The sequence below is a fragment of the Ursus arctos genome, unplaced genomic scaffold (genome assembly GCF_023065955.2).
Source record: "Ursus arctos isolate Adak ecotype North America unplaced genomic scaffold, UrsArc2.0 scaffold_12, whole genome shotgun sequence".
Classification (NCBI taxonomy): domain Eukaryota; kingdom Metazoa; phylum Chordata; class Mammalia; order Carnivora; family Ursidae; genus Ursus; species Ursus arctos.
The window spans coordinates 12916427-12938055 of record NW_026622786.1 but is presented as its reverse complement, the minus strand read 5'-3'; the positions used below and the strand labels follow the sequence as shown (position 1 = coordinate 12938055).

The 21629-nt window shown below is 36.9% G+C and overlaps 2 protein-coding genes across 11 annotated transcripts in view; one reads left to right on the top strand and one right to left on the bottom strand.

Annotated features, from left to right (window-relative positions):
* LRIG2 (leucine rich repeats and immunoglobulin like domains 2) overlaps positions 1 to 21629 on the top strand; it is a 153621-nt gene that overhangs the window by 116327 nt on the left and 15665 nt on the right. For all 10 annotated transcript variants that reach the window (XM_057310358.1, XM_057310356.1, XM_057310357.1 and 7 more), the window contains 11 exons: positions 4858 to 4923; positions 6540 to 6614; positions 6773 to 6907; positions 7426 to 7569; positions 7678 to 7821; positions 8714 to 8857; positions 9064 to 9207; positions 11768 to 11848; positions 12558 to 12629; positions 12768 to 12836; positions 17506 to 17669. In XM_057310358.1, the coding sequence (XP_057166341.1) occupies positions 4858 to 4923; positions 6540 to 6614; positions 6773 to 6907; positions 7426 to 7569; positions 7678 to 7821; positions 8714 to 8857; positions 9064 to 9207; positions 11768 to 11848; positions 12558 to 12629; positions 12768 to 12836; positions 17506 to 17669 (1238 nt within the window). The remainder of the gene's footprint in view (positions 1 to 4857; positions 4924 to 6539; positions 6615 to 6772; positions 6908 to 7425; positions 7570 to 7677; positions 7822 to 8713; positions 8858 to 9063; positions 9208 to 11767; positions 11849 to 12557; positions 12630 to 12767; positions 12837 to 17505; positions 17670 to 21629) is intronic.
* On the bottom strand, positions 2345 to 2567 carry LOC113244412 (40S ribosomal protein S27-like). The gene has a single exon (XM_048220678.1). The coding sequence runs from the start codon at positions 2504 to 2506 to the stop codon at positions 2345 to 2347; it is 162 nt and encodes a 53-aa protein (XP_048076635.1). The 5' UTR covers positions 2507 to 2567.

Genomic DNA, 21629 nt, shown 5'->3' with positions numbered 1-21629 from the left:
TTATGCTGGATAAATATGTAAAGCATTGACATACCTGAACTGTTGGGTATAATATGTTCTTAAAAGTTTTGTGAAGGGCCCTTTTCAGTGAAGTGTTGGTATTGTTGAAGTTCACAACACAGTCTATTAGTGCTGCAGATTCTCAAAAACAAAAAAGATTGATGATGACTCAGAAGTGTACACATGTGACTAGGCAGAAGAAAACCTCTGCGCCTGTGTTGCTATAGGACTTCTTTGCGATTAGCTTGCAGACCTTGATTCCCCTCCTCAGAGTGTTGTGATTGCTCTGTACATTCTATAAATTATTTACACCCTGATGGTACTAAATGACTACATTAATGGCACCTCTGGCTCCACATGATATCAAGAACTTTAATAATTCATTACTTATTACAGCTATATCCCTGTAAATTAGCATGAGTGGGAGCGGGGTTTAGAACATTGAGATAAGGCCTTCTCTGAGATCTTTACTCTCCAAGCATCATGTCCATAAATATTCAGATATTAGTGGTGTTTAAAAATAAAGATTATTGACGTTACAAAGCTAGACTCTAGGTTTTATTTATCACGCATTCGATTACTTCAAGTTTTTAAGTATATTTTAGGGATATTCAAGGTGAAAATATTTGAAAGACAGTTCTCCATTTCAGGACTTTTGCTTAAAAAAAAAAAAAACAAAAACCAAAATCTGACCAGCATTAACTTATGCAGAATAAATGGAATTAATGGTTTGCCACTGGGGATGGTGAGAGACTTTAAGAAAGTATCCAGATTTATTAATTAATTAACTTGTTTGTTTGTTTGTTTGACAGAGCGAGAGCTAGAGAGGGAACACAAGCAGGGGGAGTGGGAGAGGGAGAGGCAAGCTCCCCGCTGAGCAGGGAGCCCAGTGCAGGGCTTGATCCCAGGACCACAAGATCACAACCTTAGTCAAAGGCAGACACTTAACTGGCTGAGCCACCCAGGCACCCCTTGAAGTACTTTAAAAAAAGAAATAGGAAGGGCATGGTTATGGAAAGCAAGGGTGTGTCTGTGCACTGCTGTATGCCCATGTCATGATTAAATTCCAGAGGGAAGTTTAGGTATAAAAGAATGTGCATACATTTCTAGGGAAGAGGGGTAATGGTTGAGTCAATGTTGAATCTATCTTTAGTTTTCCAGTGACTCCATCTGAGTACTTAAATGTTGCTTTCAAAAAAGAAAAAAGGTTACTAAGGTTGACAGTTTGTAACCCTAGTACTTCTTAGCATGGTGCTTGGCACGTGGTTCAGTAAATGTTCATTGCAGGAATAGTGATGATCAGATCAATCCATGTAATTTTAGACATCTGGTATTTTGATAAACAGCTATACAGATTTATACTATAGTAGTCTCCCTTCCCCCATATTCATGGGAGATACATTCTGAGACTCCCAGTGTATGCCTGGAGCTGTAAATAGCACTGAACCCTATATATACTATGTTTTTTCTTATACATACCTATGATAAGGTTTAATTTATAAGTTGGGTACCATGTAAGACATTAACAGCAATAATAAATAATTACAACCATATACTGTAATAGTTATATGAAAGTGGTTTCTCTCTCAAAGCACCTTACTGTACTCACCCTTCTTCTTGTGATAATGTGAAATGATAAAATGCCCCTATGACAAGATGAAGCAAAGTGAATGATGTAGGCATTGTGACCTAGCGTCCGGCTCATCTGCTTCCAGAGCATAGTTGACTCTGAGCAATTGAAACCATAGAAAGCCCAACTGTGGATAAGGGAGAGTGGGGAAACTACCACAATTGCTTACTATGATAGTACTGCTTTGGGAGTGTATTTTATTTATTTATTTATTTTATATATATATATTTTTAAAGATTTTATTTATTTATTCGACAGAGATAGAGACAGCCAGCAAGAGGGAACACAAGCAGGGGGAGTGGGAGAGGAAGAAGCAGGCTCATAGCGGAGGAGCCCGATGTGGGACTCGATCCCAGAACGCCAGGATCACGCCCTGAGCCGAAGGCAGACGCTTAACCGCTGTGCCACCCAGGCGCCCCTGGGAGTGTATTTTAGTTCACTGTTAAGTGTTTTAAAATCCCACCTGATGTGGATTTGTTGCAGAAGGGTCCAGAGAGCCTCATTATGGGGTTTTGACCTCTGAGACTTACTTACATTATTGTTTTTTTGTCCATAATCAAAACTTTGTTGAAAAACTGAGACCAAAATAGGAGATCACCATTGTGTACCTTGCAAAATTAAACATAATTACATTATTTTGGTAGATTAACTGGAATTACTAAACTGATTAGGCTTTCTGTAATATAACACAAATTCAGGAGGTTGTGTGGATCATTAGTGTTGCTTTCTTCTAAATGAAGAACACCCCTCTGTGAATCTGGCCTTTTCTCCTGTTGGCTGGCACAACACTGTTGAACAGCCTACACAAATAACCACCATCTGAGCAGGGCTGAAAACCGTGGTAATCTTGTAGCAACCTGGACATTTTACATCCATAAAATAGAAATGTGGGCTTTGAACTAGCTGTTTCTTTTTATGTTTTTCTTTTCCTCTTCCAAGGACGGGTGTAGTAAATCTCTAGCCAAAAGCCTGTTGATCCTTTTGCGAGCAGCCCAGCCAGTCTGATCTCTAAGGCGACATCCCTAGTGAGCAGCACACGATTGGGCTTGCAGCATCTGAGGCATATATTCTTAAGACAGCATTATCCTGTAGAGAGACTCCAAAGTATTTCCAGTATCTTTTGGGTTCCATCAAAAAGCCTTTAGAGGTTCTTCAAAGAGATAGAGAAAATCACTCTTTCCCAGTAGAGACACTGGACAGTTTTCACTGCTACTTAATACAAAGTAGTTTATACCATGTGTAAGTTGGGTTAACTTGACTGCGTTAGATTTCTTTAATAATAGTTTTCTTTAAAAGTGATTATCTGGTCGTTGACATGTGTGAGAGAGCTGTAGGAGATGAGTTATGGTCAAGAGTTACATTGCCAGAGAGATTAGGGTTTGGGAAGGCATTGGAAGCACTGTTATGATTAAAATGAAAGCTCTTAATCTGTAAAAGGGAAAAAAAATTAAATTTTAGCTAGCATCAGATATGGAATTAAATCATACTATGCTAGCCTGCTACACAGATGATAGTTGCCAGACCAGCCACCTTGGAGCAGAGTGTGGACTTCACCTAAGTTAAATTAGAAGAGCTGAATTTCTTCTTTAGTTGAAATGCCACAGTAAATATCTTTTCACTTGTATAAAATCCTGTGTTGTTTAGTTGCAAGTGTGAGTTGGATGAAAGTATCTGAATATAAGATTTTTATGTGGAGTAAATTCCTGTTTTTATCTCTAACATTTCCCAGTGCATACCCTTAGTCATGAGTGTCCTTGAGCTGATATCTGGTGCCAGGTACCTTGGCGTAAAGGTGTTAGAACTGTTGTGGAAAAGGGATGGTTTCATCTAGCCTTAGTTCTCTTATGGTATAAATTAAGCTCCTCAATCAAAGTGGCTAAATTTTACAGATGGACAGACATGAATCTAGCTGAGAACAAATTGTTCTGCTGTGATAGAGACATCATTCAGACCTGCATGCATCTGTCAACTGCCTGTGGTGGCACAGTGAGATAAAGTGATCCGTAATGTTTCTCTAGTGTGTCCCTATTGCTAGCCATATTGTAATGTATAATACATCTCTTGGGCAGACAGCTTGTGTGGGCTGGATTCCACTTCAGCCTTGTAAGGATGCCAGGAAGCATCAAGGTGAATTTTTAAAGCCTATTTAAATATTTAGACTCATGACTAATTTCAGTGAAATCTCTGCTTTATCTAATAAACTACTTGCTAGAAGTGAGATGGAATTTCAAGTTCATGGCTTCCTCACTTATTAGCTGTATGACCTTGGATTGACAAAGTATTCATCTCCCTGTTTCTGTTTTAGGCAAGGCAAGATTGTAAAAGTATTTGCCTCCTACGGTTGTTGTGTGGATTTAGGCAGTTAATATGTATAAAGTGCACAGAGGAGTGCCTGACGCTTAATAAATGTTAGCTGCCACCACCACCACCAGTCAGCATCATTAACATAATTTGGAGATGGCTTTTTCTTCCCTGAAGCTAGATTGCTTTTTTTAGGAAGACCGAATCTCTGTTAAGGATATGGTCAGCCTCAGTTCTCATGTAGAAGCTCACTGTCTTGACTTGTGAAATCGGTCTTCTTTTATCTACTGCTAAAGTATAATGCAGTACATTACAATATTATATATTATAATGTACTGTGCAATATGTTACTTTAAAAAGTATATTTTTCTTTCAAAAATATATAAAGTATAGTCCATTACAATGAAAGTATAAGATAATCACTAAAAGGAATGAAAGAACTCTATATAATATTGCTGTGGAATGATCTACCAGATGTATTGTTAAGTGAAAAAAGGGCAAATTAGTGTGTAAATTATTCTGCCACTTTTGTGAAATTTGCTGGTGCATGCATAAAATAGCTGGCAGGCTGCACAAGAAATGGTGTGTTTTCATTTGTTGCTGTTGGGGAGGGAAATCGTATGGCTGGTGACAGGGTGGGAGACTCAAACTGTATTTCCTTTTATACTTTTTGATTATTGAACCATGTGAATACATGTGAATATATTCCCTAGTTAGTTTAAAAAAAAAACTCATAAAAATGAACAAAAAGTAAAATAGCTATTTTGAAATCTAGATATTTATTCATCCTTTATAAACATTTCTTCTTTTTGTGTGTACTACTCAAATTCACATGTGATAGGGCTTTTAGATTACGTTTAGTTTTTTTTTTTCTCTAAGTCTCTTTTCCAACACTAAACTAAGAATGATCTTTTGTCCTCCATTAGAGATCTGAGTCATAATCGGTTGTCTAACTGGAACATCAGCTTGGAATCTCAAACATTACAAGAAGTGTAAGTTATTTTTATTTGTTTAAATTAAACTCTTAGAGGTAGATTTGTTGAATTATGAATTTGAGGTTGTTCAATCCAGGAATACTGTCAAAAAATTGATGGAAAAAATTTAAAAGACATTGTTTAAAAACCAAAACTGTTGTCTTTGGCTCTGCTATCATTACAGACTCTCTGGGCATTGCGCCATTAGGTTGGTGATTAGTTGCAAACTGTGTAGAAATATTATTCTATCTACTTTTCTTGGGATCGAAAGTAAGATTTTTTTCCCCCTTTTCAGAGTAAATATATTTTGCTTGTGTTTTGCCAGTTTCAGCTAGTGAAATTCTCTGTTGGGTAAAGTTTTTTATGTCTTGACTTGTCTAAGTTACAAGCATCATGTCTAAAGTAGAGTTACGTGGGGGTGCTTGGGTGGCTCAGTTGGCTAAGCGTCTGACTCTTGATCTCAGGTAACTGTCATTATCTATCCCCAGAATGGAGCCTACTTAAAAAAAAAATTAAGATTTACGTGAAATAGAGTATTTTTTTGTATTGTCTGTAATGTGGTGGTTAATACAGTTCAATTTTCTACTTCACTGAAGTTTTTCCTGTAATAACAAGATGTATTATTACGTATTTGGAGGGAATTTTCTAAAATACTCTTAATATCAGTTATTGCATTGTGATGTTTCTAGAGGCACAACCCTTGAGCCCTGTTTGCCTCTACACTAAAATGCCAGAACCTTCAGATTTATTTTTCTTTTTCATTTCTTGCTGACAGGGGTAACTTCTTCATGCACTCATTGTCCTTGAATTCCTTCTGTCTCTGCTCCAGGTTGACTGATTTTGATCTGTTATGCACTGAATAAATAGTTGACAAGCTTATTTGGCTAAAAGAGTAGGCACCGAAGAAAGTCCTGAAAAATGCTTCAGTGGGAAATGCATGAGCTTTATGACATGGACTTTGTAACTTTGGATGGTTTCTTGGAGGCCTTTTACTTCTGGTTTCTTTTCTGTAGTCTAGGTTATTGAGGCTGTTCAGTGATTGAAAACCAGGTTAATGAAATGTGATTATATTAGATTTGCTACTAAAACATTGGAGACATTATGTTTAAAGAGCTGCTAGGATCAGATGGTGACATGTCATGTCATCTGTAAAAGTAATCATAGGCTCCATCTCTCAGGCAGATTCGTCTGTGGACTCAAGCAACCCTCTCAACTTTGAATAACTTAAAAAATATGTGTGTGTGTATTTTAAAAATTTACTTAATTTATAATTTTTTATCTTATTTACTATAAATAAATATATAAAGAGATATGGATTAGGTTGATTATTCTTTAAGAAGGACTGAAATTAGCTTGTCAGAAAAGTAACTAAACTATTCAGGAACCTTGCTGGGATTAAAAATACTTGATGTGCAAAATAGTGATATCAATCCTAGATCTATATCATGAAAAAGCATTTCTTATTAAAATCTTTAATTTCTCAGTATAATGCATTTAGTCTAATTCATTCTGAGTCATCTGCCATTTTCAAATTTGGCATCTATCCTAAAGAATAATTACTAGCCAGAAACCAGAACTCAAGAGGCAACATTTCCCCCTCTAAACTTTGAAATCTGTTTTTCCCTTTTGTCTAGGAAAATGAATTATAATGAGCTAACAGAAATCCCGTATTTTGGAGAACCAACCTGTAATATTACTCTACTCTCATTGTAAGTAAATCAGATTTCAGATCTTTTAAATTATGAATAGTACATTTAAAAAAATTTTTTTGTTTTCAATACCCTTCTTGTCGATCCTAATTATTTAACATCCTCATGGTCTGGGGTGGGTCTCTGGCAATAGCTTCATTACAATTTTTTTTTTATAGAGTCCATAATATAATCCCAGAAATAAATGCAGAAGCGTTTCAGTTTTACCCTGCTCTCGAGAATTTAGATCTCAGTTCAAATATAATATCAGAAATCAAGACATCTTCATTTCCTCGAATGCAGCTTAAATACCTGTAAGTAGTTTAAACTAGATTTATTTTAAAGTGCATGTTTATTGTTTATTGATACTTATCTTCCCAGAAATGTCTGTTATTTATTGTGATTTTGGTATGCTTATGTGAAACAAATCTGTGGTCAGTTTTTTGGGTTGTTGTTTTTTCTCTCCTATTTTCAGAAAACACTACGTATCCAGGGTGATTTTTGAAGTTTAATTTTGGGTGTGTTTTGCTAACAGTTTTATAAAAAGTAAATAGGATTGGTTTTTTAATTAGTGGCTTATCCTGTATAATGATAATCAGCATGTGTGCTAGTGTTTTACAGTTTACAAAGCATATTTATTTGTACTGTTTGAACCTAAATGAAGTAGGTATTATCCTTATTTTGTAGTTGAAGAAACAAAGCAGTTAAATGATTTGTAAAGTTGTGTATAGTTGCTGAGTGGTGGAGCTGGGGCTCACTCAGACTTTGGGTAGCTGTCAGGTGGTAGAATGTTTTGTTTCACTAAATTTTTTTGTTATCTTGTTCGTTTTAGGAATTTGAGTAATAATAGGATAACCATCTTGGAGGCTGGTTGCTTTGATAATTTATCTAGTTCCTTACTAGTGGTAAAGTTAAATAGGAACAGAATCAGCATGATTCCACCCAAGATTTTCAAGCTACCTCACCTCCAGTTCTTGTGAGTAACTAAATAGATGGATTTTAAGATGTTTTTTCTTTTAAATTATTTTAATTATCATTGGAGCAAATCAGCAAATTTCTGACTGTAAAACTATTTTTGTTAAAGGGAGCTTAAAAGAAACAGGATTAAAGTGGTGGAAGGTCTGACATTCCAAGGGCTTGATTCGTTAAGATCTTTGAAGATGCAGCGGAATGGTATTAGCAAACTTAAGGATGGAGCTTTTTTTGGCTTGGATAACATGGAAGAATTGTAAGTACTATGAACTAGAATAAAATATTGTTAGGAATATTGTTAGGAATAAGGGTCTTCCTGGGACTTGTTAGTGCCAAATGGCTGGGATAGTTGATTTAATTATACCCAAGTACATTAGTTTTTTTTCCCTTTTCTGATGTGAAATAAGTGTATGCAAAGCTCTTTAAGCTTTGTTATCGAACTGGTATTTTTTTTCCATCATTCTTACAAACATTCCATCTAAGGGCTCCTGGGTGGCTCAGTCAGTTAAGTGTCTGACTCTTGACCTCAGCTCAGGTCTTGATCTCAGGGTCGTGAGTTCAAGCTCCACGGTGGGCTTCACACTGGACATGGAGCCTACTTTAAAAAAAATTGTCTGAAAAGCTTATAGTTTCTTTCTTTCTTTTTTTTTTTTTAAAGATTTTATTTATTTATTCGACAGACATAGAGATAGCCTGCGAGAGAGGGAACACAAGCAGGGGGAGTGGGAGAGGAAGAAGCAGGCTCATAGCGGAAGAGCCTGATGTGGGGCTCGATCCCATAACGCCGGGATCACGCCCTGAGCTGAAGGCAGACGCCCAACCGCTGTGCCACCCAGGCGTCCCTGAAAAGCTTATAGTTTCTTAATGTTTGGAGCTGATGAAAATTATCAGAATTTACCATGAACAGATATATCAAACTTCTTAGTGTGTTGATTTTATAGATCTGATGTTTTAGATGGTCTTACTACCTTCTAGCAATAAATTGTAAGTAAAATATAAATATTTATTGAATAGACTTTGTTGGCTTACTTGGATTGAGCAAAAGGATATGCCTCTCTGAGCAAGAACTAATGAAGAGTTTTGGAATCTTTTCATTGCAGTGCCTTGTTTTGAAACGTATTTTCTCCTTTCTTTCTCTAATTCTGCAGAGAACTAGAGTATAATAACCTTACAGAAGTGAACAAGGGGTGGTTGTATGGCCTGCGAATGTTACAACAGCTCTATGTGAGCCAGAATGCTGTTGAAAGAATCAGCCCTGATGCATGGGAGTTCTGCCAAAGACTATCTGAACTGTGAGTGTTGGATGGCGTTTCAGGGGAAGGTTGTGAGACTAGAGTAGGTTGGAATAAATCATTCTCATGACCAATAATAAGATCTGACATCCCTCTTTATTAGAAGTTTGTTGAAAGCTCTTAATTTATCATATAAATAAAATGAGAGTGGGAAAGTTGAATTAAAATACAATGAATTCCTTAGCTTCCATGTTTCCTGTTTTTAGTGATTTGTCCTATAACCAGTTGACTCGCCTGGATGAATCTGCCTTTGTGGGTCTGAGCTTACTAGAGAGACTGAATTTAGGGGACAACAGAGTCACTCACATTGCTGATGGTGTATTTAGATTTCTTTCCAATCTTCAGACACTGTAAGTACATCTGTCCTTTTTTTTGCTATTTTTTTTTAAGCAGTAAAGTAAATAGGGGCGCCTAGGTGCTCAGTTGATTAAGTATTCAGCTTTGGGTCTGGTCATGATCTCAGGATCCTACGATTGAGCCCTGCTTTGGGCTCCCTGCTCAATGGGAGTCTGCTTGTCCCTCTGCCCCTCCCCTTGCTTGTGCGCGCTCTGTCTTTCTCTCATATATAAATACAGTCTTTAAAAAAAAATAGTAAAGCAAATTAAAACAGCTAATCAAGCTACACATTATGTTTGTGTTAATATTTTGCAGTGCTTTTTCTATCTTATACCTTGGGGCAAGACAATCTTACTTGTCTCTATTCCCACACATAAATCTTATTTATCTTTAGCCAGTTCAGTTTGTACTGTAATTCTGAATTTAATCAACTACACAACAAAGCATCTCTTATTGTGCCAGTTACTGTGGAATAAAACACAGTTGCTAGTCAAGAATGCACATTTTCTTGTTCCTCTGACCTTGAACTACTACCAGAAAACTACTACTTTTCATTCAGCAGGATACAGGATGTATAGTGGGAGCAGCTCTCGCAGGAGCACTGTTCATTGTCGCTAATTTGCTGCATGACTTTGAACAGAAAAAGCTTACAGTTATCAGTGATCGAATGTGTATTACGTGCTTTCAGAATACGAGGATATTACTGCTCTTTTCCATATCAGGAGGCTGAGGTTCAGAGAGATTAAAATGATTGTTTAAAGTTACACAACTTGTATTCCCAGCTGGTCTTTCGTCCAAGTACTAACTAACCAGGCCGGACCCTACCTCGTTTCAGAGATAGACAAAATTGGGCATATTCAGGATAAAGTCACACAGCTTGTAAATGTTTGAGCCAGAATTAGAATCGAGGTCTGTTTGACACTAAAGCTCATGTCTCATGTGTTCCTAACCATACTGCCAGATGGACAGAATCACTTAACCTTCCCTGGATGTCATTTTCCATGTGTCTTCATCCAGCAGAGGATGGACATAGGAGTAAATGGTTGCTACAGACAATTTCAACTCTAAAGTTCTGGGGGTTTCTGTAAGTTGGCTGTTTTACCCCTGTCATGAACTGTAATTGAATGAAGAGGTATTTTAACGAAATACAGTGACTTCATTCCTAGAGCAGAATAAAAGAAAAAGGCTAGTTAGTAGAATGTGTAGATGCTTAAGGTTCCTGAATAGGGGGCTTTTTGGTCATCAGGCTCAGAGTTGATAAATGGTCTCAGAAAAAAGGCAAGCTCCCAACTTTGGGACCTAGACATCAATAAGAAAGAAAGCATGATAATTTTGTGAAAGTGTTATACTTGCACAAGTTCAATTTTTTTTTTAGCTTAATGAGGTAGTTTTCCTTCAGATTTGCCCTTGAAAAATTGGAAGTGATTTTTTTTCTTTTTTCTACATTATTAGAGGTGAACCTAGAAGAGTTCAAACCCAGGGATTTACAGCAGATGTAGCTGTAGCCTTTTGGCAATTCGAAGAATGGCAAGCAGGTTCTTTCAGTATACCACAGATTATTACTTCTAGTATTAAAGTTTAGGAAAGTAATTGCAGAAATAAATGATTGTCTAATGCCACAGAGATGGTTAAGGCAGAATTAGGATAAGATCTGAAAAATTCTGGCTTTAGGGCAGTACTCCCACCAGAGTATATACTTCTTACTCCCTTTGGTCAGTGAGTTCTGTTCATGCTGTATTCTGCAGGAGGGGGAAAGTCTTGGAATGTTGAACTGTTTCAACGTTTATTCCTTAGTAAAATAAAATGAACCTGTTAGCTTTCACTTCGAGTAAAGATGCAGCTAAGGGGGAAGAGTGATCGCCTATCTCCTTACTGTTACATAACTTAAAAATGTATTATAAAAAAAAGAGCTTTGTGTTTTATTATGAGATGCTTTAAGGAAGCAAAAGTGATTAAATATCTGTAACTGGTACTTCTTCCAGCAGGACACCGTGTGGTGCAGTTGCATTTCCTCTGAGAACGCAGCAGTGGACTTTTAAAAGATCCATACTTTCCCTTTTAAAAATAACAGTGATCACCCTAGTGTGTGGGTATATCAGTCTTGCTTCCCGGGGGGCATGTTTAATTGCTGTCGAGCTGTGAAGCTTTATACTGACATTATTCTTTGTTAGCCATTTTAGGTTTAAGGGCCCATGGGAAGGCTTGGGTCACCCAGAAATCCCATTAGTCTAAAATCACATTTGTAAGCCTTATCCCCTGCGTCTTGAAATCCTGCTTTTTGCAGTACCCTGACTATAATTTTTAATATGCTAACAAAATTAGGGGCTATTAGGTAGGAAGATTAATACTCTTCGCAGGTTGCTTAATTTATTTATCAAGGCCAGCTTAATCCTTTGCTTATGAGAATCAGTTCTTACTTATTGCAGGTATTCTCTAAAAAAGAAGAGATGAGTCTTCATCATAAATAACTGATAAAATAAGGATGAAAATTAGCATTGCCCTGTCAGGATGATGCCCAGTGCCATCATGGTCATGTTGACTAACATAACCTGTCTTTCTCTGACATTTTTGTAGAAACTTAAGAAACAATGAAATTTCATGGGCCATAGAAGATGCTAGTGAAGCTTTTGCTGGACTCACAAGTCTTACTAAATTGTATGTATTTATAATATTTATGTATGCCTATATAAGAACCAATTGTAAATGTGATTGGATTATGTCTTTTTGCTATGGCTGGAAAGTCAGCCTTTTGACTCACCCACTAAAGGAAGAAGCTTTTTGTTTAGTAAGGTTCTTGTTTATCAGTGGCTTTAAATTTTATTTATTTGTTTATTTAGTGGTGGAACACTTTCTATTGAAAGGGCTTTCCTGTGGGCCCTCAAAGAGGTTATTCCTAGAACTAGAATTTCCATTCACGTAAAAGAAATGCACTGAGTAACCAAAGTTGAACCAGTATTGTTTTTAATTATAAGAGATTTATGGGTAATTTATCAAGAAAGAGGAATTCTCTCAAGATTTTAGATCTTCTCTCCTGAGAATTTCTCCACAGCTTCACACTTGCCTGAATTTCTTTGACCTGATCTTTTGCTAAGAAGGAAGAGATTGGGACTCTAATCCTGTTTCTCATATGAAATCTAGCAGCGAATCACCGGTTCGCATGGCAGTTCACAGGCACCTTGTTGAGCTCCAACCTCGTAATAGAGACCTTCATTCTGTGCTTTGCATTGGTTGCTAATAAAGGTTCACAGCTTTCTTAAAAATTCATGTTAAACTTATTTTCACTTTTTATAGGTAAATGTTTGATTTAATGAATTAAATTTTGCTTAGTGGAGAGCTTTATTAGAAAGGTCTGTTTGTGTTTCAGAATCTTACAAGGAAATCAAATTAAATCAATTACAAAGAAAGCATTCATTGGTCTTGAGTCCCTTGAGCATCTGTAAGTATTTTGCATCCATTTTGCTCAGTATATAAATAATCTTTGCTATTAGCAGAGGTTCTCATGACCATTTAAAGTGTTTATATAATTTAATTGTAGAAATGGTGACCGGTAATGTTTCATTTCTCTTCATTTCAGGGATTTGAACAACAATGCTATAATGTCTATCCAAGAAAATGCTTTTTCTCAGACTCGCTTGAAAGAACTGTACGTAACTTGTCTTTTTGTCACCAATCATTAGATCATTATTCATGCTTGTGCTTAAAGTGTGATGAATGTGACCCATGTATTTCCAAAAACACACAATTTAGGCAGGAAAAAAAAAGTGTTAATATTCAGTTACTTTAGTGGCTGGATATAATTTTAAAATAACCCAAGATTGAAAAGCCTGGAGTTTGTGGCACCAAGACCTTCTGTTTTGCCTGTGCTTATAGTTAAAGAGACCTTAGCACAGCTCCTTGTGCTTTAGTTATATCCTCCTGTGGGCCCCCCCCCATTTATTTTTGGATTATTGAAAAAATGTGTTCCCAATCCCCTTATGGTGGGAACCTTAGGGTGGATTACAGTTAAGGTATTAGGTAATTTGTTGGAGATAATCCAGCACTTTCAGTATAATGGTCAGAGAGAATGTCTAATCTGTTTTTTCAGACTACTAAAATGGTCAAACACTGTTAAATAGTTGTAATAGAAAAACACATATTATTATTATTATTTTTAAGATTTATTTATTTGACAGAGAGACAGCCAGCGAGAGAGGGAACACAAGCAGGGGGAGTGGGAGAGGAAGAAGCAGGCTCATAGCGGAAGAGCCTGATGTGGGGCTCGATCCCAGAACGCCGGGATCACGCCCTGAGCCGAAGGCAGAGGCTTAACGACTGCGCCACCCAGGCGCCCCAGAAAAACACATATTATTTTATACCCTTTTTCGTTAATGATTTTCTAAAACTTACTGTTATTGGTTTAAGAGATTTCCCAGGGGGAGGGGTGGCTAGTTGGGCATTGGCATTAATTTTAAACTCTGGTGATTTGAATATTGACCCAGTGTTAGGAATCAGTGGACTAAAACAATTAATGTCGCCTTGCTTTAAAGCCACTCAAAGGAAGGACTGTGGACCAGAACTGGTTCATGACAAGATAAGGATAGAAATTCATAGTAAGCGTTTAGAAACTTTTTGAAAATTTGACATTACTGTGACACTTTTGTTGAATTTTACAGAAGTATTAATCTGCAACAGATTGGAAATTTATAAGACTGGTCCTTCATCACAGGTAGTTTGAGAGGCACTGCAAGTGTGCGTGAGTTCAAACTGTCTAGATTTCAAATTTCTGCTCCATTCTTTACAGCTATGTGACATTGGGAAAATTTAGTCTAAGACTCAGTTGCCATTCTCAGAGTGGGAGTTGTACCTCCCTCAGAGTTATGTGAGGATAAAATGATCTGGTTTGTTTATTCAAGAGATATTTATTGTCATCTGCTATGTAGGGTACTGTCCTAGATGTTAAAAACACAGTAGTGAACAAGACAAAATCTCTATCCTCATAGCACATTACAATAAATTCTAGTGAGAAAATCAAAGAAAAAATCAGTAGATATATAGTATCTCATCAGGTAATAAGAGTTTTGAAGGAGAATAAAGGTGGGTTACAGGTCTGGAGAGTGACTGGGATTGCTGTTTTGGATAAAGTAGTGAGGGAAGGCTTTTTTTTTTTTTTTTTTTTTTTTTTTTAAGATAATAGCATTTAAGTCAGGACATTAGTGAGTGGTGTTGAATACTGAGTAAAGAGTATTCCAGGCACAGAAAACAGCAAGTGAAAAGGTCCTGAGGTAGGAGCTTGCTTCTTACACTTGAAGAATAGTGAAGACACCAGTGTGGCTGGAAGAGAGCAAGAGGAAGAGTGGTAGGAGGTGAGATCAGAGAGTTAAGCAGGAACCAGACCACCTAGGGCCCGATGAGTCATGAGGACTTTGGATTTTTTTTTTTCCTCTAAGTACATTAGGAAACTTTGGAAGGTTTTGAGAAGGTGCTCAGCACAGAGCCTGACACATAATTAAAGTTGAATAATATTAATAAAATAAAAATGTTAATGGAAATCATGATTAGTTATTTTCTGCCAGACTTTTAATTGGCTTTTTTTTTTTTTTGGTCAACATATTTTGAGTTATTTCTCCTAGGCTTAACTTTTTTTCTTTTTTTTTTAAATTTAAATTCAGCTAATTAACATATAATAATGTATTATTGGTTTCAGAGGTAGAGGTCAGTGATTCATCAGTCTTATATAATACCTAGTGCTCATTACATCACGTACCCTTCTTAACGTCTAGTACCCAGTTACCTTATCCCTCCACCCCCATCCTCTCCAGCAACCCTCACTTTAACTTTTAAGGGCACATCCTAGTGCATATCAGTATTACCTTTTTTTGCCCATGATAATTTGAGGGCCACCAATAAATTTTTAACTCTTGTTATGAGAGCTAAGTGTAAAATGTAATTTAGGTAGTAGATGAAAGCAAATAGTGTAGTTTCAGTCTGCAGTCATTTGGTAATTTTTGAGAACTGGTTTGAACAAACTGCTAATGGAGGAAACTCTAACACACCTTTTTTACTGAGAAATTTTGCTTGCTTTTGGTTTACTTTAAATCTAAGTCATATTTACAATACTGTTACATCAAGATTTATTAAGATATATCTTTATGCTTTCTGGTATCCTTCACAGTGCTTTGCATAACTATTGAGGGGAGATGGGAAAGTCGTATATAAAGTAAGAAATATGTTGCATTAAACTTATATAGTCATGGTAGAAACATTAGAAAACATAAAGCAAGGAGAGCAAGTCCCCAGATCCCACTACTCAAAAACAACCACTGTTAATATTTTGGTGTATATCTGTCCACACACTTTTTGAGGGAATGCAGGGTATTCTGTGACGTCCTTGGGGGCAGGTTGGTTAGCATGTGAGGGTGGAAAGATGCAGAAGAAACAGAAATAAAGGGAAGTAATGTGACTTCAGTGGTATCTGTGTCCAGGCACTGTGCTAAATGCTTTATTTAAATTTTTTTTGAGGTAGGCATTCTCAAACCCATTTTCCAGAAATAGAAACTGAGATTTTGGAGACATTAAGTATTTTACCTAAGGTCGGTAGCAGAATCAGGATTAAGTCTAGGTCTTATGAGTCCAGTTTATACCTGAGAAACCATAAATCAGACCACATATCTCCTCTATTCTTAACCTTCCAGTGGCTTCCTTCACACATAGAGAGAAAATACCTCAAGTTCTTTTCTTAGTTTGTAAAGCACCTGCATGGCCTGGTCTTCCTTGCCCAGCTCCCTAACCTCATTCCTGTCACTGTCCCCTCCCTCACTGTGCTCAGTGGCCTCCCTGCTTTTCCTCAAGTGCACTGGGCATGTCTGCCTCAACGCTTTTGCATGCAGTTTCCTGTGTATGCGAACACTCTTACCTCAGGTCTTTGTGGGATTTGCTCTCTCACTTCTTTAAGGTCTTTGCCCAAATGCCATCTCTTCAGAGAATCTTTCCCTGACCACTTTATCTAAATTGGTAGCTGCCCTCTCTATATCTTTGCCTAGCTTTGTTTTTCTTGATAGCACTCATTGTTCTTTGCCTTTATTTGTTTATTGCTTGGCTCTGATGAATATTTAAGTTCTGTGAGGCCTATATTCTCACAGCCTAGAGCAGTGCCTCGCATGTTAGTAGGCTCAAATATTTGTCTATCAACGAGTGAATATAACTTAAGAATTCTTAAATGCAAAAGGTAACTTTTGACCTGAATAATTAAAATAACTCTTAGTCAAATAAGCTTTTGAGATACCATTGAAGACTGAAACTTCTTTGGAATCAAATCGTAGATACTTTAAAACTGGATGAGGATTTTGGTGAAGCACACAAAGCAAGTTACAGTGTTCTCAAAATCATTTGCTTTCACTACTTCCAGGTGGATGGGACATTCACGGGGTCATTAAGAGAAAACCTGATTTTTCCAGTATGTTTTATAGCCCTATCATAGACAACAAATAGAATGTCACTGGTTCCCAGTTTAAGTTGCAGTACACATTGCCACAAGGCTGAAGTGTTTTCAGTCTTGATGAAATAATTTGAAAATAATTCTTCTGGAATTCTTGTGGAATATGTCTTCTCCACAACAAACATGTCTCTATGCTACAATGTATGTGGTAAGCTTTCCCCCAAACTTTTCTGGGAAAAATTTTAAGCCTCAAAAATTGAAAGGAAAGTACGGTTAACATCCATATTCCCTTTACCTAGATTTACTCCTTGTTACCTTTTTGCTAAATTTGTGATGTTTCTCTCCCTTCCTCCTCCTGTCTGTCTCTCGCTCTCCATCTCTCTCTCCTCTCCACACAACACTACTACTTTGCTTAGCCATTTGATAGTAAGTTGCAGACATCATGACACTTTATCCCTAAATATCTCAGCATGTATTTCCCAAAAACAAGGGTGTTCTCCTATGTATTGCCACAGCACTATTATCTCACTCAATTAAATGAACATTGATAAAATAATATTAACTGACATGGAATCCATACTCTGATTTCCCCAATGTCAAAAAATGTTCTTTGTAGATATTTCTTCCAGTCAAGAATCATGTGCTGCATTTGGTAATGAGTCTTTAGTCTCCTTTAATCTAAAATAGGTCCCTTACCCTTGTTTCGCCCCTTTTCTTAATGTCTTGGATGACACTGACGTATTTGAGGAGTTGAGGCCGACGGTCTGAGTTTGTTTTCTTGTGGTTTGATTCAGATTGAACATTTTTTGGTGAGAAAAATGCATGGGTGCACAGTAAGCTTTTAATGGTGAACAGAACGAAAAGTAAAGGGTATTTCTTTTCTTCTTGGCTTCTGCAGGATTCTGAACACAAACAGTTTACTCTGTGACTGCCATTTGAAGTGGTTGCTTCAGTGGCTGGTTGATAACAACTTGCAGCATTCTGTGAACGTAAGCTGTGCACACCCCGAATGGCTAGCAGGGCAGAGCATCCTGAATGTGGATCTGAAAGATTTTGTCTGTGGTTTGTATTTTGTTTTAAAGTTTTGTATACTATACACTTACTGTCTTTTAAAAATCGTTTTGTTTTATTATTATTTTTTCATCATGATAAGTGTACTATTTAGTCCCCATCTCCTATTTACCCCTTCTCCCATCCACCTCCCAGCTGGTAACCGTGTTTGTTCTTTATAGCTAAGAGTCATTTCTTGGTTTGTCTCTCTCTTTTTTCTTTGCTCGTTTGTTTTGTTTTTTAAGTTTCACATATCAGTGAGATCTTATGATACTTGTCTTTTGCTATCTGATTTATTTTACTTAGCATTATACTCTCTAGCTCCATCCATGTCATTGCATATGGTAACATCTCTTTTTTATGGCTGAATAATATTCCATTGCATGCATATACGACATCTTGATCCATCTATAAATGGACACTTGGTCTCCTTCCATAATTTGGCTTTTGTAAATAATGCTGTAATAAACATAGGGGTCCATGTATCCCTTTCAGTTCGTGTTTTTTATTCTTTGGGTAGTGTGGTTCCTGAATTGTAGGGTAGTTCTATTTTTAATTTTTTGAGGAACCTCCATACTGTTTTCCACGGTGGCTGCACCAGCTTGCATTCCCACCAACAATGCAGGAGGGTTCCCTTTTCTCCGCATCCTCACCAACACTTGTTGTTTCTTGTGTTTTTGATTTTAGCCATTCTGACACATGAGGGGTGGTATCCTCATTGTGGTTATGATTTGCATTTCCCTGATAATGAGTGCTGTTGAGCATCTTTTCATGTGTCTGTTGGCCATCTGTCTATTTTGGAGAAGTGTCTGTTCATGTCTTCTGTGTATTTTTTTTTTTTAAGATTTATTTATTTACTTTAGAGAAAGACTGCATGAGTGGGAGGGGCAGAGGGAAAGAGAATCTCAAGCAGACTCTGTGCTGAGTGTGCAGCCTGATGTGGGGCTCGATCTCAGGACCCTGAGATCATGACTTGAGCCAAAACCAAGAGTCAGATATGCTCAACTGACTTTGCCACCCAGCCGCCCCTGGCCATTTTTAAATTGGATTATTTGTTTTGGGGTATTGTGTTGTAGCAGTTCTTTATATATTTTGGATATTAACACTTTGTATCGGATATGTCATTTGCAAATATCTTCTCCCATTCAGTAGGTTGCCTTTTAGTTTTGTTGGTTGTTTACTGTGCAGATTTTTTTTTTTTTTTTTTAGATTTTATTTTATTAGAGAATGAGAACACACACAAAAGCAGGGGGAATGGCAGGCAAAGGGAGAGGGAGAGTGAGCAGCAGGCAAAGGGAAAGGGAGAAGCAGGCTCCCCGCAGAGGAAGGAGCCCAGTGTGGGACTCGATCCCAGGACCCTGAGATCATGACCTGAGCCAAAGGCGGACACTTAACCAGCTGAGCCACCCAGGCACCCCTGTGCAGAAATTTTTTATATTGGTGTAGTCCCAATAGTTTACTTTTGCTTTTCTTTCTCTTATCTCAGGAGACAGATCTAGAAAAATGTTGCTACAGCTGATGTCAGAGAAATTACTGCCTTGTTCTCTTCTAGGATTTTTACGGTTTCAGGTCTCGCATTTAGGTCTTTAATCAATTCCGAGTTTATGTTTGTGTATGGTGAAAGAAAGTGGTCCAGTGTCATTCTTTCACATGCAGCTGACCAGTATTCCCAGCATCGTTTGTTGAAGAGACTGTCTCTTTCCCGTTGTATATTCATTCCTCCTTTGTTGAGGATTAATTGACCTTATAGTTGTGGGTTTATTTTTGGGTTTTCTATTCTGTTCTATTGATCTGTGTATCTGTTTTTATGCCATATTAATTACTGCCACTTTGTAGTATAACTTGCAGTCTGGAATTGTGATATCTCCAGTTTTGTTTTTCTGTGTCAAGATTGCTTTGGCTACTGGAGGTGTTTTGTGGTTCCATACAAATTTTAGGATTGTTCTAGTTCTGTGAAAAATACTGTTGGCATTTCGATACGGATTGCATTAAATGTGTAGATTGCTTTGGGTAGTACAAACATTTTAACAGTATTTGTTCTTCCAATCCACGTCTGTGGAATGTCTTTCCATTTCTTTGCGTCATCTTTAACTTCTTTCTTGAGTGTTTATAGTTTCAGAGTACAGGTCTTTCACCTCTTTGGTTAAGTTTATTCCTAGGTAATTTATTGGTTTGGTGTAATTGTAAATGGGATTGTTTTCTTAATTTCACTTTCTGCTGCTTCATTATTAGTGTATAGGAATGCAACAGATATCTGCATGTTGATTTTGTGTCTTGAACCTTATTGAATTAATTTATCAGCTCTAGTGGGGTTTTTTTGGTGGAGTCTTGAGGGTTTTCTATGTACAGTATCATGTTATCTGCAAATAGTGAAAGTTTTACTTCTTTCGTACCTATTCAGATGCTTTTTATTTCTTTATGTTGTCTGATTGCTGTAGCCAGGACTTCTAGTCCTCTGTTGAATAAAAGTGGTGAGAATGGACATCCTTGTCTTGTTCCTGACCTTAGAGGAAAAGCTCTTAATTTTTCACCATTCAGTAAGATGTTGGCTGTGGGTTTTTCATGTAAGGCCTTTAGTATGTTGAGATATGTTCCCTCTAGACCTACTTTGTAGAGGGTTTTTATCATGGATGGATGTTGTACTTTGTCAGGTGCTTTTTCTGCATCTGTTAAAAGGATCATATGGTTGTTATCCTTTCTTTTATTGATGTGGTGCATCACGTTGATCGTTTTGTGCATGTTAAATATCCCGGGAATAAATCCCACTTGATTGCGGTGTATGTTTTTTAAAATAATTTGTTGGATTTGGTTTGCTAATATTTTGTTGAGGAGTTTTGCATCTATATTCATAGGAGATATTGGCCTGTTGTCCTCTTTTTTCGTAGTGTCTTTATCTGGTTTTGGTATCAGGGTGATAGTGGCTTCATCATATAATGAATTTGGAAGTTTTCCTTCCTCTTGTGTTCTTTGGAATAGTTTGAGGAGAATGGGTATTAACTCTTCTTTAAATGTTTGGTAGAATTCACCTGTGAAACTGTCTGGTCCTGGACTTTTGATTTTTTGAGAGCTTTTAAATTATTGATTCAATTTCATTGCTGGTAATTGGTCTGTTCAAATTTTCTATTTCTTCCTGCTTTAATTTTGGTAGGTTACATGTCTCTAGAAATTTATCTATTTCTTCTAAGTTGTCCAACTTGTTGATAGATAGGTTTTCATAATATTCTGTTAAAATTATTTGTATTTCTATGGTGTTGGTGGTTATTTCTCGTCTTTCATTAATAATCTTATTTATTTGGGTCCTCTCTCTCACTTTCTCTTTTTTTAAATGAATCTCTTTATCAATTTTCTTGATCTTTTCAAAGAACCAGCTCCTCTTTTCATTGATCTGTTCTCTTTTTTTAAATTTTCTATGTCATTTATTTCTGCTCTTATCTTTATTATTTCCTTACTTTTGCTGGGTTTGGGTTTTCTTCTTTTTCTAGCTCCTTTAGGTTTAAGGTTAGGTTGTTTATTTGAGATTTTCCTTTCTTCTTGAGGTAAGTCTTGCTGTAAACTTCCCTCTTAGAGCCACTTTTGGTGCATCGCAAAGATCATGGACTCTTTTCATTTTCATTTGTTTTCATATAATTTTTTATTTCTTCTTTGATTTCTTTGTTGACCCATTCATTGTTTTCTTTCTTTCTTTTTTTTTTAAACACTTTATTTTGGGGGGGCACTTGGGTGTCTCATTTGGTTAGGTGTCTGCCTCTTGGTTTCAGCTCAGGTCATGACCTCAGAGTCATGGGATCGTGCTCTGTCAGGCTCTGCGCTCTGTGCAGAGGTTCTCTCTCTCTCCCTCTGCGTCCCTCTCCCCCGCCCATGTGCACTCTCTCTCTCAAATAAATACATAAATCTTAAAAAAAAAAAAAAAAGATTTTATTTTTAAGTAATCTCTACACCCAACATGGGGTTTGAACTTAGAACCCTGAGAAT

Excerpts from the sequence above, each read along its gene's own strand:
- LOC113244412 (XM_048220678.1), bottom strand. The coding sequence starts at position 2,506 with ATGGATGTAAAATGTCCAGGTTGCTACAAGATTACCACGGTTTTCAGC.